This window comes from Schistocerca serialis, chromosome 1, assembly GCF_023864345.2.
Source record: "Schistocerca serialis cubense isolate TAMUIC-IGC-003099 chromosome 1, iqSchSeri2.2, whole genome shotgun sequence".
NCBI lineage: Eukaryota > Metazoa > Arthropoda > Insecta > Orthoptera > Acrididae > Schistocerca > Schistocerca serialis.
Genome location: NC_064638.1, coordinates 372261427 through 372276693, shown reverse-complemented (window position 1 = coordinate 372276693; position 15267 = coordinate 372261427). Strand labels below are relative to the sequence as shown.

General features: G+C 42.1%; 1 protein-coding gene across 2 annotated transcripts in view; it reads right to left on the bottom strand.

Moving 5' to 3' along the window:
• The window catches only part of LOC126470659 (myoneurin-like), a 136209-nt gene that overhangs the window by 35439 nt on the left and 85503 nt on the right, over positions 1-15267 (bottom strand). For both annotated transcript variants that reach the window (XM_050098656.1, XM_050098648.1), the window contains exon 8: positions 9709-9858. In XM_050098656.1, coding sequence (XP_049954613.1) covers positions 9709-9858 — 150 coding nt within the window. The remainder of the gene's footprint in view (positions 1-9708; positions 9859-15267) is intronic.

Genomic DNA, 15267 nt, shown 5'->3' with positions numbered 1-15267 from the left:
TAGGCCCAGCATGAGATGGCGGGCCTGGCGTGGCTAAAATGTGATGTACTGCTGTGTGTCTAACCAGCGTGAGAGTAGGCAACTGCTGCATGATTTTTGGAAATTCTTTTAGCAATCATGTGTACAGTGCATCGCCTGCTACCACACGTACCCTCATCGGAGTGATGCAACACACCTTCCCTGGAGTATGTAGGTTGTAGTGGAATCAATCAGCAGCTTGTGTCGGATGTCAAGTATCAGATCATAAAAAGATAAAAAATCAGCTTCTATGATAGGCTGCGATGTATCCGCCACCATGAAGTGCCACTCAAATGTACAGCGTAGCCAAGCGTAAGGAACAATGTGACCTAACTGCAATCTTAGAGTTGTTAGTGGCAAATATACAATAATCATTGCAGCTCCGGTGTGGTGCATGAGTTACCTGTTATACGGACGCTTCTGCCCCTGTGTCCACTACGTTTGTACTTTCGTGTTGCAGACTGTGACAAAAAGTCCACATACATTACTGGTATGAGTAGTTGTTGCTGCTAAGTTTTCCGGTTCGTGTTTCCATTTGCATGGTGGTGTACAGTTTCGCGTGTTGTTGCCCAATTTATTGTGGTGTCAACACATATTTTGTGTCAACGGCAAGCAGTTACAGCTTCTTGACAACCAGAGGCATGGTCGATGACATATGTGCGTCGTGTGTAATGTGGCTACTTGCATGGTAAGCTCTGCTAATTGCAACTGGAGCAATGCTAGTGCCACTGCAGACATACTCTCTTGCCATGGTGTCATGTTGACACATTTGCTGTGGGATACATCTCGAAAATCCTGTCTGCTGTTTGCGCTAGTGCATTTAAATCATCCATGCACACTGTCACAATTTTTTGAGTTTCAGAGGGTAATCGAGACAACTAAATATATTGCACAGCATGTCATTGCTTACTGTGTTGCTTGCCAGTGTGCACAAGTGACTTAAAAGTTGTGAAGGGGTTCAATCACTGAGCTCCTCAGTCCAAAAAAGCTTCTCTGGTTGCTTCACTTACGATTGTGATAAGCGGGTCACTAGCGCATTCTTAATAGACATATAACATTCGGCGTTGGGTGGTGCAGCAAGGATATCTTGTACCTCAGCAGCTAAGTCCTCTGGTAGTGCTGCGACTACATAACTATACTTTGTTTCGTCTGCTGATATCTGTGCAAGGATGAACTGGCTTTCAAGCTGCGCAAACCATAACAACAGGTTATGTTGCCGGAATAGCAGGGACTTAATTGCAACCCTGTTAACTGTGCTGCTTGTAGCTGGCTCTGTGGCGACTGGTGGATTGTCCGTTTTCATGCGGCCCGGCTGATGCAGATGTAAGGAACGTTCATGTTACGATGCGGTGCAGAACGTTGAAGCTGATGGGGTCGTTTTGTTGTGTTATCATTGTGGTCACCAAATATATGGTATCTGGTAGAATTGAAGATTTTTTTCCACATAAAACACATCTACACAAGATAGCTTGCAAGCATGGAAGGCTGCACAATTAACTGTTAAAGAGGCATGGAATCGTCTATATTTCACTAATGTCAAAGAGTAACAATAATGACAAATACCAGTCACATGGAATGCTTATATTCCACTGTACACTTACGTTTGCAGGGACAGAATGAGGTGCTAAAAACTTGTCATTTAAAATTTTGTAATTCTTTTTTCCAGATCCTTAGCAGACATCACACCTATGCCTGTTTTTCATACCCCTGAATGTCCAGAACTTCTGCAGGGCTATTGGCATATAGACACCATTCTTATAAAAAAGCTTTACCAGCAGTGTGTGATCCTCCATGGAGACAGTCATGTTGGACATGTCTGAAGCAAACTGAGGAATAGCCATGTCCTGCATGTCTGTTGGTATGTGTACTCTGAAGCTTACAGCACCATCTATTGGTTAAAGTAGTTTTACCCCATGACAGTCCCACCCTGCATCATTAATGTGCTGTTCAAACTTGACATCATTCTGATCAGTGGTTCTCTTTCTACAGTGTTTTAAAGTATGGACACTTGCAAAGACAACACTGTTGTGACAGTGCCACGACATTTAACAGTGCCGCCACGACAGTGCGCGCAAACGGCGATAGAGGCGCTCCGCAACTCGGCTGAGCACTGGAGCGCCACCTAGCTACGAACAGCGCCGGCCACATGTCACGGCATGGCAGTCGAATGAGAGATACTGAGTTGTTATCATGTAACCAGCTATTGTTTCTAAGTGAGTGTGTTTGAATATCCACGCAATTATTGGTGATTAAAGGTTATAACACTTTTTGGCGACGAGGATGGGATATTTCCACTGCGTTGTGGATTCGTGTGTTCGTGACGGGGCAGACATGGAACAGCTTATGCAAGCGCTCATTGAACAACAAACACAGCTGACGGCTGCTATTCAGGCGTTGTCGACGTCGCTTACTCATCGTCTGTCTTCCTCTTCTCCGCCTCCATTCCCTCCTTACGATGAGGCCGCTGAAGACTGGGAGGATTATGAGAAGCGTTTGCGGCAACACTTCTTGGCTTTCGGTGTTGTCGACGCTCCTATGTGTAAGTCGTTATTTTGATCTTGGATTTCCCCACGGATCTATCAGCTACTATCTCAGTTAGCCACTCTGCGGGAACCTGCCTCCCTGTCCTTCCAAGAAATGTGTGACTTATTGTCTACCTATTACCGCAAAAACATCCACATCGTTGCCGCCCGCATGGCGTTCTACCGGTGTCGTAAACAGCCCCATCAATCTTACCGGGTTTGGGCGGCGGAACTACACGGTCTGAGTAGGAAATGTCAGTTTGTCACGGACACTCATCATGAGTCTTATGCTGATTCAGTGGTTAGGGATGCTATTCTACAGCTTGCTCCTGATAAAGAAGTTCGGCAACGTGCCCTACAACTGCCAAACCCGTCGTTGTCGGAAGTTCTAAGCATCACTCAATCCTTTGAAGTGTCTCACGCTGCTGGCGCGCAAATAGACGCGTGGTGTGATGTAGGCGCTGTACAGTCAACTTTCGACACGGACAATTTGCCTGTTTCACAGGAGAACGAAGATGTGGCGGTTGTTCACTCGCGTAAACAACGTCGTGTTGGGCCGCAATGCTCGCAGCGAAAACAGCAACCACAGAAGCAGGTTCGTTCTGCACTTCCTTCTTGTCCACATTGTTTCGTACAGCATGACAGGGCCGCGTGTCCAAAACGCTGGGCCACGTGTAATTCGTGTAGGAAAAAAGGCCACATTGCTTCTGTGTGTCAGTCCCCTAAAGTTCCTGTCGACGAGGACGAGGCATCGGACATGGATGTTAACTGTGTGCTTTCTCAAACAAATAAGTTGTTTGTTACTGTTCGTGTTCTGGATAAAGACATTTGCATGCAAGTGGACACTGGCTCTGCAGTAACTCTCATTAATTCTCGCACGTATTTGGAGTTGGGCTCCCCTCCCTTGTCTCCAGTTACGCAAAATCTGAGAACTTATAATAAACAGAAAATTCCTATCATTGGCCAGTTCGATGCTTCCACTGCCTACAAGTCTGTTGTTAGGCCCCTCACGTTTTATGTGGTGGATCATGCGGGCACTAAAAACCTATTCAGTTATGATGCTTTCCAGTTGTTCGGGTTCTCCATTGATGATGATGTGCACCTCATATCTGAGGATATTCTGTATCAACAGCTGGATGGATTGTGTTCTGAATTTTCGTCCATGTTCTCTGCTGGTCTGGGTCGTACCAAGGATTTTGAAGCCCACATTACTCTTAAACCTACAGCTCGCCCTAAGTTTTTCCGGGCACGCCCTATTCCAGTGGCGTTACGTGCACCTGTCCAGGCTGAGATAGACAGGTTAACAGCTTCAGGGATTCTCCTTCCTGTTACCTCCAGCGAATGGGCATCGCCAATCGTGGTGGTTTCTAAACCAAACGGGAGTCTGCGAGTGTGTGGTGATTTTAAAGCCACCGTCAACGCTCAGAGCCTCATTGACACTTATACTCTTCCCCGTCCTGAGGAGTTATTCACCAAGCTCGCTGGGGGCCAGTTCTTTTCCAAACTTGACTTATCGGAGGCGTACCATCAGTTGCCGTTGGATGCTTCTTCCAAGGAATTTCTCGTCATCAACACTCCCTGTGGGTTGTATCAGTACCAGCGGTTACCATTTGGCGTCGCTAGCGCGCCGGCCATTTTACAGCGGTTTGTGGAACAGCTCACGGCTTCCGTTCCCAGCTGCATCAACTATCTGGATGACATTGTTGTCACAGGGACTCCACTGAGGAGCACCTTCGCAATTTGCATTCACTGTTTCGGGTTTTGCATTCGGCTGGGTTGAAGCGCAATCTGGACAAGTCACAGTTCTTCCAACCCTCCATTGTGTATCTTGGTTTCCACTTGTCCCGTGAGGGTATGCGTCCTCTACATCAGCACGTTGCAGCCATTAACGCTCTACCCCGGCCGTCTATGGTCAAAGAACTTCAGGCGTTTCTAGGCAAGATTGCTTATTATCACAAATTCATTCCATCCGCAGTGGTGGTAGCTCATCCTCTGCATCAGCTGTTACGCAAAAACGTCCCTTTCTGTTGGTCCAACGAGCGTGAGCAGGCTTTTGTCCACCTGAAGGCTCATTTGCAGTCGGCGCCTTGTCTTGCCACATTCCGTCCGGGTCAGCACTTGGTTCTTGCGACTGACGCGTCACAGTATGGCCTAGGGGCTGTTCTCGCCCATCGGTATGAGGATGGGTTGGAATGACCCATCGCCTATGCTTCCAAGACCCTCAACGATGCGCAACGGCGTTACTCTCAAATCGAAAAGGAGGCGCTCGCTATCATTTATGCTCTAAAAAAGTTCAGCGTCTTTTTGTATGGTTCTAAGTTTCGCCTCATCACCGACCACAAGCCGCTGGTCTCTCTGTTCAGCCCATCGGCATCGCTTCCAGATAAGGCAGCTCACCGCCTGCAACGTTGGGCCTTATACTTGTCTCGTTTTCACTATGAGATTCACTATTGCCCCACGGCCCAGCACGCCAATGCTGACGCATTGTCGCGATTGCCGATGGGCCCCGACCCGGTTTTCAATCGTGATGAAATATTCTGTTTCCACATTGATGAGGAAGAACATCGTGCGGTCGAGGGTTTTCCACTTACAGGTTCGCAGGTTGCATCGGCTACTGTGCGGGACCCGGTCCTGCGTCAGGTGATCAGTTTTGTTCCACGGGGTTGGCCGGACAGGACCAAGGGCCGGGCATCAGATCCCCTTCACAACTACCATGCCTTGCACCTTCATCTGTCTGTTCGTGATGGTGGTGTTCTTCTGGCCACGGATGGCGCAGCTCCACGGGTCGTGGTGCCAGCCTCTCTTCACAAAGATGTTCTCAAACTGTTGCATGACGGCCATTGGGGGATTTCTCGGACTAAGTCCCTGGCCCGCAGGCACGTTTATTGGCCCAGTATTGATTCGGACATCGCCCACATGGTTGCTGCGTGTGGTCAGTGTGCTCAACAACTGGCTGCATCTCGTACAATGCCCTCTCTGTGGCCTGATCCGGCGCAGCCATGGGAGCGGGTGCACGCTGACTTTGCCGGCCCCTTCCTCGGTACTTATAGGCTTCTGTTGATTGACGCCTTCTCGAAGTTTCCGTTTGTTGTTCGGTGTCCGTCACCCACCACTGCAGCGGCGACGCTGGCTTTGTCCAAAATCTTTGCGCTAGAAGGTCTTCCATCCACGATCGTCACGGACAATGGCCCTCAGTTCTCTTCACAGGCCTTCCATGATTTTTGTACTGGACAAGGGATTCATCATGTTACAGCACCGCCCTTCCATCCGCAATCGAATGGGGAGGTCGAGCGCCTTGTCCACACTTTCAAAAGCCAGATGAAAAAATTCCTTAGTGATTTTTCCATAGATGACGCTCTGCTGCAATTTCTGAGTTCTTATCGCTTCACGCCTCTGGGTGATCGCAGCCCTGCTGAATTCTTGCATGGCCGCCAACCGTGCACTTTACTGCACCTGCTTCACCCTGTCAGGCCTTGTGCTCGGTGGGCGCCGACGTGTGGGCACGAGGGTATGGAACTCACCCTAATGGATTCCAGAGGTGGTCAAGGCTCTTCGCGGCCGCCGGCTTTGTGAAATACGTATGGACGACGGCATGGTTGTTCGCCATTACGACCAGATGCGCCCACGAGTGGTGGCCACGCCGGTGCCACCGCCCCTTCCTTCACCTCCACCAGCCCGAGAAGCCAGTCCTGTCGCCGTTGCCGATCTACCGTACGTGTTGATGCAGCCAACGTCGCTACCACTTCCGAGTATACCGGAACCGGCCCCAGTCGCGACGCCGCCTTCTCTGGGACCCATCTCGCTGGAGCACACCCCCAGGTCCATGACACCTATGGATGCTGCTCCGGAGTTTTCACCCATCATCTAATCCAGGAGGCACGTTACACGCACAAGCTTCCGTCCTGGACATTTTCGACCATACTCTCGTGTCTCTCCACGGGATCTTCTCAGGGCCTCACAAGAGGCCATGGATGTCTCCGCACTGTCCATGTCTTCAAGGAAGTGAGTGTTTTTTTTTTTTCCTCAAGGGGGGGAAAAGTGTTGTGACAGTGCCACGACATTTAACAGTGCCGCCACGACAGTACATGCAAACGGCGATAGAGGCGCTCCACAACTCGGCTGGGCGCGGCAGCGCCACCTAGCTACGAACGGTGCCGGCCGCATGTCACGGCACGGCAGTCGAATGAGAGATACTGAGTTGTTATCATGTAACCAGCTATTGTTTCTAAGTGAGTGTGTTTGAATATCCACGCAATTATTGGTGATTAAAGGTTATAACAAACACCACAGGGGAAAAAATTATAGTGTTTAACATTACACTATTTCTGATATTTTTACCCACAAATATTTATTAACATCATGAATTTCATTTTTTCTCATGCTAGACACCGTTTCAATGAACGCTAGTAAGAACTTCTTCTAACCAATGTTTCTTGCTTTCCACAAGTTTCCTTTTTTTCCACTTTCTTGCAATACAAGCAGCTAAATTCCATGTTCCATTAACACATAGATTGCCACGCACATACTGATGGACATTTCACTACCAGCCCATGGCATCAGGCCTTTGGCAACCTCATGGCTGTGAATGTGTTAAATAGTCTCCAGTGCCTATGGTTCCAAGCATGGAACAATGCGACATTTTTACTAGAATTTAACATGTGTATCATCTCCTGAAAGTTAATGTGTGAATTTATTTCAAAGTTCAACCACAGCAGACCACAGCAGTCACACAAAGTCAATTGTGCACCACCTCCAGCAGAGCTAGTTAAGCACAACTATTTTCAAAGTAATATTTGGGTTAGTGATTGACATTTTTGTGTTTACTTGTTTTCTTTGTTTTGTTTCTGCATATTTTATTAGGAGATGAAATTACAGAATGTGAACAGTAAATTATAGCATTTCGCTAACCTACACTATTGACTATCAAAACAATTTGTAACACAATCCTACAGCACATTGCAGGAGGACTTGTCAGTTAGTGGGAAATGAACATTGAAATATGATGACAATATGAAAAGATTTATTGGCGTTTAAGAAAGGGCATCCTTTGCAAAAGACAACTAGAGTTTAGCAACAGCCACAGCAAATGAAGCCCCTGGAGCCCCAAGAAAAATCTTAGCAAGCTTTGGAGATCCCTTTGTATGTTAAAACTTCCCACTCATAAAACAGTACCTTTTGCCATTTTCTAGTTATACAGCTTTTGGGTAAACATGTTTATTTCACTGCCTTTTGTGTGTTTTTATATTTTACCATTTCTGTTTTTATGGTAATATCTAAACTATAATAGACTTATATTTTAACATTTTATCATTTCTGTAATTTCCGCATCTATAAATAGGCATTCACACATTTGTATGTTAGTTCTATGTCATTAACAAGTTTTCAATGAGTGTATATTTTAAGTTGAGTATATATTCCATTAAGTAATTTTCAGGCTGTCATGGGTGAGCATTCAATATATGACCATGTATATGTTATACATTGTATGGTTATTAGTTTTTGCCTGTTGATAATTTAGAAAGGCCACTTGCAGTTTGTGTAGATTAGCAGCCTATGTCATGAAATCTATAACAACAAATTATAAATAAGTTGACCATTGTAACTGAGTTTAGTGTCAATAAACAGGAACAGAATGAAAATGTAAATTCTACAGTGTTGTGTACATTTATTCAATAACTGTTCACCACATCAACTAATCACAGGGGAAGACTAAAGAAAAAATTCCACAAGACTTAACCAGCATCAAACAGGTCAGTAACGCTTTCCTTGTGTTGGTGTTGTCTTCCTCCAATTTCATTCAAGAATATATCTGAATATCCTGTCTGCTTTCCAGTCACAAGTACAGCTGTAATAGCTTTAAGCCTTTGTTGTTCCCAGCTCTGAAGCCTTTTACATTCTGCTAAGTGTCTTTCTGAAAACTATTATACAGGCTGGGCAAAACAAAACTGTCCTGGAAAATATTTATAAGACTGACATGGAGTTGGTCCTTGTTGATGGACAGGAGAGCTTCCCATCACAAAAAATGCTGGAAACTGTAATTCCAATGAATCAATCAGTTGCTGTAACACGTCTGCACTTGTACACCACCCACGTGCTCTGTCCCAAGCACTTTCCATTGACGGTACACTTGAGTGCACGAGAAGAGCAGACATGTTTTAATATTGAAGTAATGCAAAATATTGCTCATGCTGAAACAGTGCATTTTCACTGTTGAGTGTTATGCAAAACACAGTTCATGGAAAATGGTAGAATTATTTGCGCAAATGTTTAAGATAGGAAGTGTTGTTACAAAAGCTCCAGCAAAGTTTGCAATGCAAAACTTACTGGCAAAATGGCACAAAATGGGCTCTGTGATTGTCAAAACTGTAATTATCTGAAAACAATTCAAACACCAGAAAACATTGCTCAAGTGATGGAAAGCCCAGACAAAATATATGAAATTTCAATGCCATTTATCTGTGCAAGTGGGAATTAGGAGATCGACATGTCAAAACATTATCAAAAATGACCTTCATCTGAATCTTTACAAATTTATTACTGTGCAGGAGTTAAATCGTACAGACAAACTTTTGCATGTTGAGTTCAGCTGGCGATTTCTGAGTTAAGTGGTAACAGTACTTTTGGATGCTCAGTTTTTCATTTCCTTTCACGAGGTGTGGTTCAGCCTGTTTGGGTATGTGAGTTCACAGAACACATTCCATTAGCATGAGAAAATCCTCATCAGTACTTGAAGTGCTGTTCCACAATCTCTTCCACCAAACTGTTTCATTCTAAGCGGTATGTCCAGGAACTGTTTAATCCATATGTGGCTCAACTCAGTAGAAGATGAATGATTGTATGGATATTTTCAGAAAGATGGATCAACAACTCACACCACTTTGACAATCTTGATGTGAGTGCATGAGGTGTTCGGTGAGCAGAGGACAGTCAGTGGAGGCAGTACAGTCTGCTAGTCACTTTCATCACCTGATCTCTCTCCCTGTGATTTTTCAAACTGAAAGGTCACATATGCTCAAAGGTCGTTAACAATGCCCAAACCCACATCAGCTTCATTGTAAATATTTTCTGGACCAGTTTTATTTTGGCCTCTCTGAAGCTTTTCATATACCTTCCCATGAAGACTGATAAAATTTCATCATTTTTCTATAAAGATTGGTAGATTACATACCTGTATGAATTCGTTTGTGTGCAATCAGATGACTCATATATTTAGTAGAAAATCCACAAGAATCACACATATATGGCCGATCTGAACTGTGAGTGATGAGATGATGTTCTAAGCTGGTGGTATTGGAGAAGGCCTTCCCACAAATGTCACCTGGAACGATAACATATTGTATCTGGTTCAAATATTTTCTTATTTAGCTCTGGTTGTTTACAGTTTATTAAAAATATTACATAACTGAAACCAGTTTGTGAAAATGAAAAGGAGATTTTCTGTGCCTGGGAGCAATCATAGAGGTCAGTAACTACAATTCATTTTTCTAAAGCCAGAAAATAGTTTCATTTCCAGATTTGGTAAACTTTTAGTTTCTTCTGGGACAGACAGACATTAACTAAACCAATTGAAGCTTTGTGCATAGGTTTGTCAGCTGGTTAGAGGCTTTTGCAATTTAAAAAATACAGGGATATAGTAACAATAAAAATGCCACACTCTTCCAGTACCATTATATAAATCTTTGCAAGGCAATAGATAACTGTGCTCTTAATTGTAAGACAAGAATAAATACATTCAGAAGTCTGTTAAATTCATCCAGAAACTTATGAATTGGCCTGAACTTACCATCAGGAACTGTAAATCTGAGTATAGTGTTTGTATTTTTCTAAAACTACAAGCTCCTATTTCAGTGGAGAAAAGAAGATTGCAGGAGGGGATGGAGAACAGAGCATTCAGGATTCAGGTCAAATGAGGGACCATAATATGAACAAAATGACATAAAAGAGACTATCAGATCAAAGATACTACATCAGAAAGCAGTCACCAGCAGTTCAGAGATGACAAGAGAAGAGGGTGTTGTAGGCTGATAAGTAATCTTGAGTATGGAAGGAGGTGAGAGTAATACAAGTAAAGTATAGTAAATGGAGAAGAAAGGGTCACCAACAAAGGCAGAAAATGAAATTTTACAAAGCAATACTGGAGGTAGGTTAATGTAGGTTGAGGCAAGGAGGAAGACGAGATAAGAGAATAAATATATTGGACAGTAAGGTCTCATCTTCTGAGATCAGGGAAAATGTTACTGGGTGACAGGATCGAAAATAAACTTGTGGTACAGCAACTACTAAGGTATCCTCAGACAAGCTGTATAGCATGATCAGCAAGTGGGTACTGGAAATCCCCAAGGCATACACATCATCAGCACCCATTCATGTGTATTGCCAGTCTGGTGGAGACCATCCCAATGTAGAATCCTGTGCTGTGAATGCATGTCAGCTAGTAAATGACATGAGCAACGTTTCAAGTAGCTAGCCCTCCAGTGCTGCACTTTTTTTTCTACAAATATGTGGATAGGCAGATGTAAATTCTGATCAACACTGATTGATCATGTATACCATGCCATGACATAGACAGTATGCTGGGTAGGTGGATGCACTTTATTTATTTATTTTTTGTGTTTATACCGACTTCACATAAAGTTGTGCCTTTAATTGTGCTGTGCTAGTTTGTCACAAAGCAAACAAAGTTAGGTCTTGCTATAGCACAAATAATGAAGCAAAAGCTTAGTTATTTCATCATTTTAATACTGCACTCTATTCAACAATAAATGTATATTTCCTACTTCTTAAATCCCCTGTGCATTTGTTACTGATTACAATTTTTACTTTTGAAGTGTTCTGAGTATATGGTTATAAAATATAAGCTTTCATCACCAGAAATGTTACAAAGATTGAAACTTTTTGTGCTGTCATACTGACGGGTTTATCAAGAAAATCAGCTTGATCATGGCATAACAGCTTGATTTTTTTTAATAACTTTAACTGTACAATGATTATCATAGATTACACTGTTTATAAAAATCAGTGTATATAATAAAAACAAATTGTTGTACATAAAATTTACTCATAACTGAATGGAAATTATAAATACCCAATGACTGCTGGAAACAATATGTAGTTCAAAATTATCTGAGCAAATGACATTTTACAAATTTGGGCATCAAAGAAGTCACTGTAAAGAGATATTTAAAAACTATAACTACATTTTAATTATGGAAGTGGTTACTCTAAACAGTATAATTGGTTTAATTGTGGTACCTACAAAGTAAAATTTTAAGGAGAGATTTTGGAAGTAGGAATAAGATTAAGTTTGAAAGTAGAAGTACAAAGTAATAAGTACACACTGGATGAGGCTCCCTCCATGTGTGAAGTTCCAAGGCACTTGGACACATAAGAAGTTGAGGTGGCACCAGCATCTTGGATAGGTTAATCACATCACTCAGTCCTGCCTGTTTTTCACTTAGGAGTCTCTCTCATTGTGTTCATATACAGATGGGATTGCTGGCATACTTTGCTTGCTTACACTTAATGCTGTGCTGTGGCATAATATTTTAGGACAATATAGCTACAGCAAAAAAATTATTTATTCCACAGAAACCTGCAGTAAGAGTATTACATAAAGCTGAGAGTGCAGAAACCTTTTCAAAGGTCTTGGGATTTCTACACTAACGTGCTATTACATTTATTTTCTAAATGGCATTTGTCATTAATACTAACAATGAATTTAGGACAAACTATGAAATTCATAACTACAATATTGAAGTAAAAATAAGTTCCCTATGCACTGTGCACTAACTAAGGTTCAGAATCCTGATGCAAAAGTCTAAAACAGGTTGCCACAAGACATCAGACAGAAAATTGGATATCATGTGGGATAACAAGCGTAATATGTGACAAGACTGAGGATTTCTTAGCAAGGACGCAACAGGTTATCTTGTATCGAGAGTCATTGAGAGATGTTTAAGTAAATTCAGGCATGCTCTAGGGAATTGTTTTGGGAACCTCACTGTTCACGTTGTATATAATGTCCTCGCATATAACATTATAGTAACATTAGACTTTTTGCAGATAATACAGTTTTCTATAATGAAATACTGTCCAAAAAAAAGGTTGACAAATTTTGTCAGATCTTGATATGACTGAAATATCAGTAATTATTCACAATTAGAATCAGTCAACTCTTACAAATATCCGGACTTGACGATTTGTAGGTATGTGAAATGGAATGATCTCATAGGCTTAGTCATAGGTACGGCAGGAGACAGACTTCACTTCATTCACAGGGTATTGGGAAAATGCAGCCAGTCTGCAAAGGCGACAGCGTACAATTCACTTGTGCATCTGATCTTAGATTATTGATCCAGCTGTGCGACCTGTATGTAATAGGACTAACATGGAATATTAAAAGAAGGGCATCATGAATGTTCACAGGTCAGTTTAACCTGTGGAAAAAATTACAGAAAAACTGAAAAACCTAAATTGGCACAGTCTTGAAGATTGATGTAAATTATCTCCGGAAAGCCTAGTTACAAAATTACAAGAGCCAGCATTAACTGAAGAATCCAGAGATATTCTTCAGCCTCCTACATATCACTCTCATAGAGATCACAAAGACAAAATTAGATTAATTTTACTATGCACAGAGACACTTAAGTAGTCATTCTTCACACACTCCATACACAATACTGGCAGATTGGGGGAAAAATAAAGCAGGTAGAAAATTTTAAAGACCTAGTATATTGGATAAAGTTCAATATATCTGAGAAAGGACCCTATCATTCATGTTTCAACAAGATAGGAATGATGTTACGTGGTACTGAAGGTGGAGATGCTGACTTGCAGATTGGCACAACAAAAAGACTGTCACAAAATGAGCTTTCGGCCAACAAAAAATGACAACAGATGCGCATGCACACACATACATGCACACACATACACGCACACACGCATGCACGCATGCATGCATGCACATGCACACACACACACACACACACACACACACACACACACACACAACTCATACATACACACATGACCATGGTGTCTGACTTCAGTTGCCAGAGACTGGGGTCGCGCGTGTGTGTGTGTGTGTGTGTGTGTGTGTGTGTGTGTGTGTGTGTGTGTGAGTGAGCGCACACGCACATGTCATTTTCTAACAGTATTTCTGTTGTGCCAATCTGCAACTCATCAGCTCCACTTTATGGTGAGTAGCAACTGTCCTTTTCATAATACTGCTACAGTCCTTCCGGAATTTTCCATTGTTTGACGGTAACAAAGGTGTTTATTATAAATGATCAGTATCCACCAATGCCTACCTTAAACAGTGCTGCACAATTATTCATCCCTGATGCACTACATGCACCAGAAAGCCTCAAAATCCATAATAAAGGTACGGCACGACAAACAAATGCAAAATAATTGAAGATTCTGAGAAAGATCTCTGGCTAAGTCAAAGAAAATACAGAGTACAAAAGGCAAAACTATGAGCTACATTCCCGTGAAGAGAAAATTACAGGTATCAATCAGAAAAGAGAATTTCTTTGAATGATCATTTGACAGAAAAGAGATCTGAAAAGTTGTAAAGACAAATTATTATCTACTTTTTGAAAAATAACAGTGCTCTGCCCTAGTTAAAAACAATGAAGAAGTGGAGAAAGACATGCAAGGGCTATGGATCTCATACGATGACATGAAACATGTATTTTCATACAAGAAACTTGATGGACAACAGAGTTTCCAACCAAAATACAAGAGGAAGACAGGTAAGGTGTTCACCAAAAAAAGAAGCAAGAACACCAAAAAAGACTGGAAGAATGTTGGGCCAATGTTAAAGATCACAGAAAAAAAGTGGTTGAAATGATGTGGTCCATTAGTTGTTATTGAAAATTCCTTGAGGTCTCATGATGTGTCATATTAATAGATCCCTTCTTTTAGTCAATTTGTGCTATAAATCATTTTTCCAATTTAATGCAGCAACTTCTCATTTGTTCTTGAATCTATCCATCTAATCTTCAGCATTCATCTATGGCACCACATTTCAAAAGTATCTGTTCTCTTCTTGTCTGAAATGCTTGTCATCCATATTTCACTTCCATACAAAGCTACTCTAAACAAATACATACCTTCAGACAACGCATCCTAACACTTACGTTTATTTTATATGTCAACAAAGTCTTCTTTTCCAGCAATTATTATCTTGCTATTGTCAGTCTGCATTTTATATCCCTTCTACATCAGCCATTGGCAGTTATTTTGCTGCCCTAGTAGCAAAACTGATTACTTATAGTGTGTCATTTCCTAATTTCATTTCCTTGGCATTGTCTAATCTAATCTGGCTACATTCCATTACCCTTGTTTCATTTTATAATCTCTTTTCAAGACATTATCCATTTTATTCAACTGCTCTTCCAAGTTTTTTGACATCTCAGAGAGAATTACAATGTCTTTGGCAAACATTAAAGCCTTTTTTTTTCCTGGACTTTAATTACCTTTCTAAGTTTTTCCTTTATTTCCTTGAGAGCTTGCGCAATATACAGATTGAATAACATCAGGGATAGGGTAATGCCCTATTTCACATCATGCCTGGCTCTCCCAAGGATCTCAATAAGTCTGAGGGAATGTCATCTACCCCAGAGATCTTGTTTCCATTAGATCTTTCAGTGCTCTGTCAAATTCTTCTTGCCGTACCATATCTCATCTTCAACTACTTTCCTCTCTTCTTTTCCTATAACAC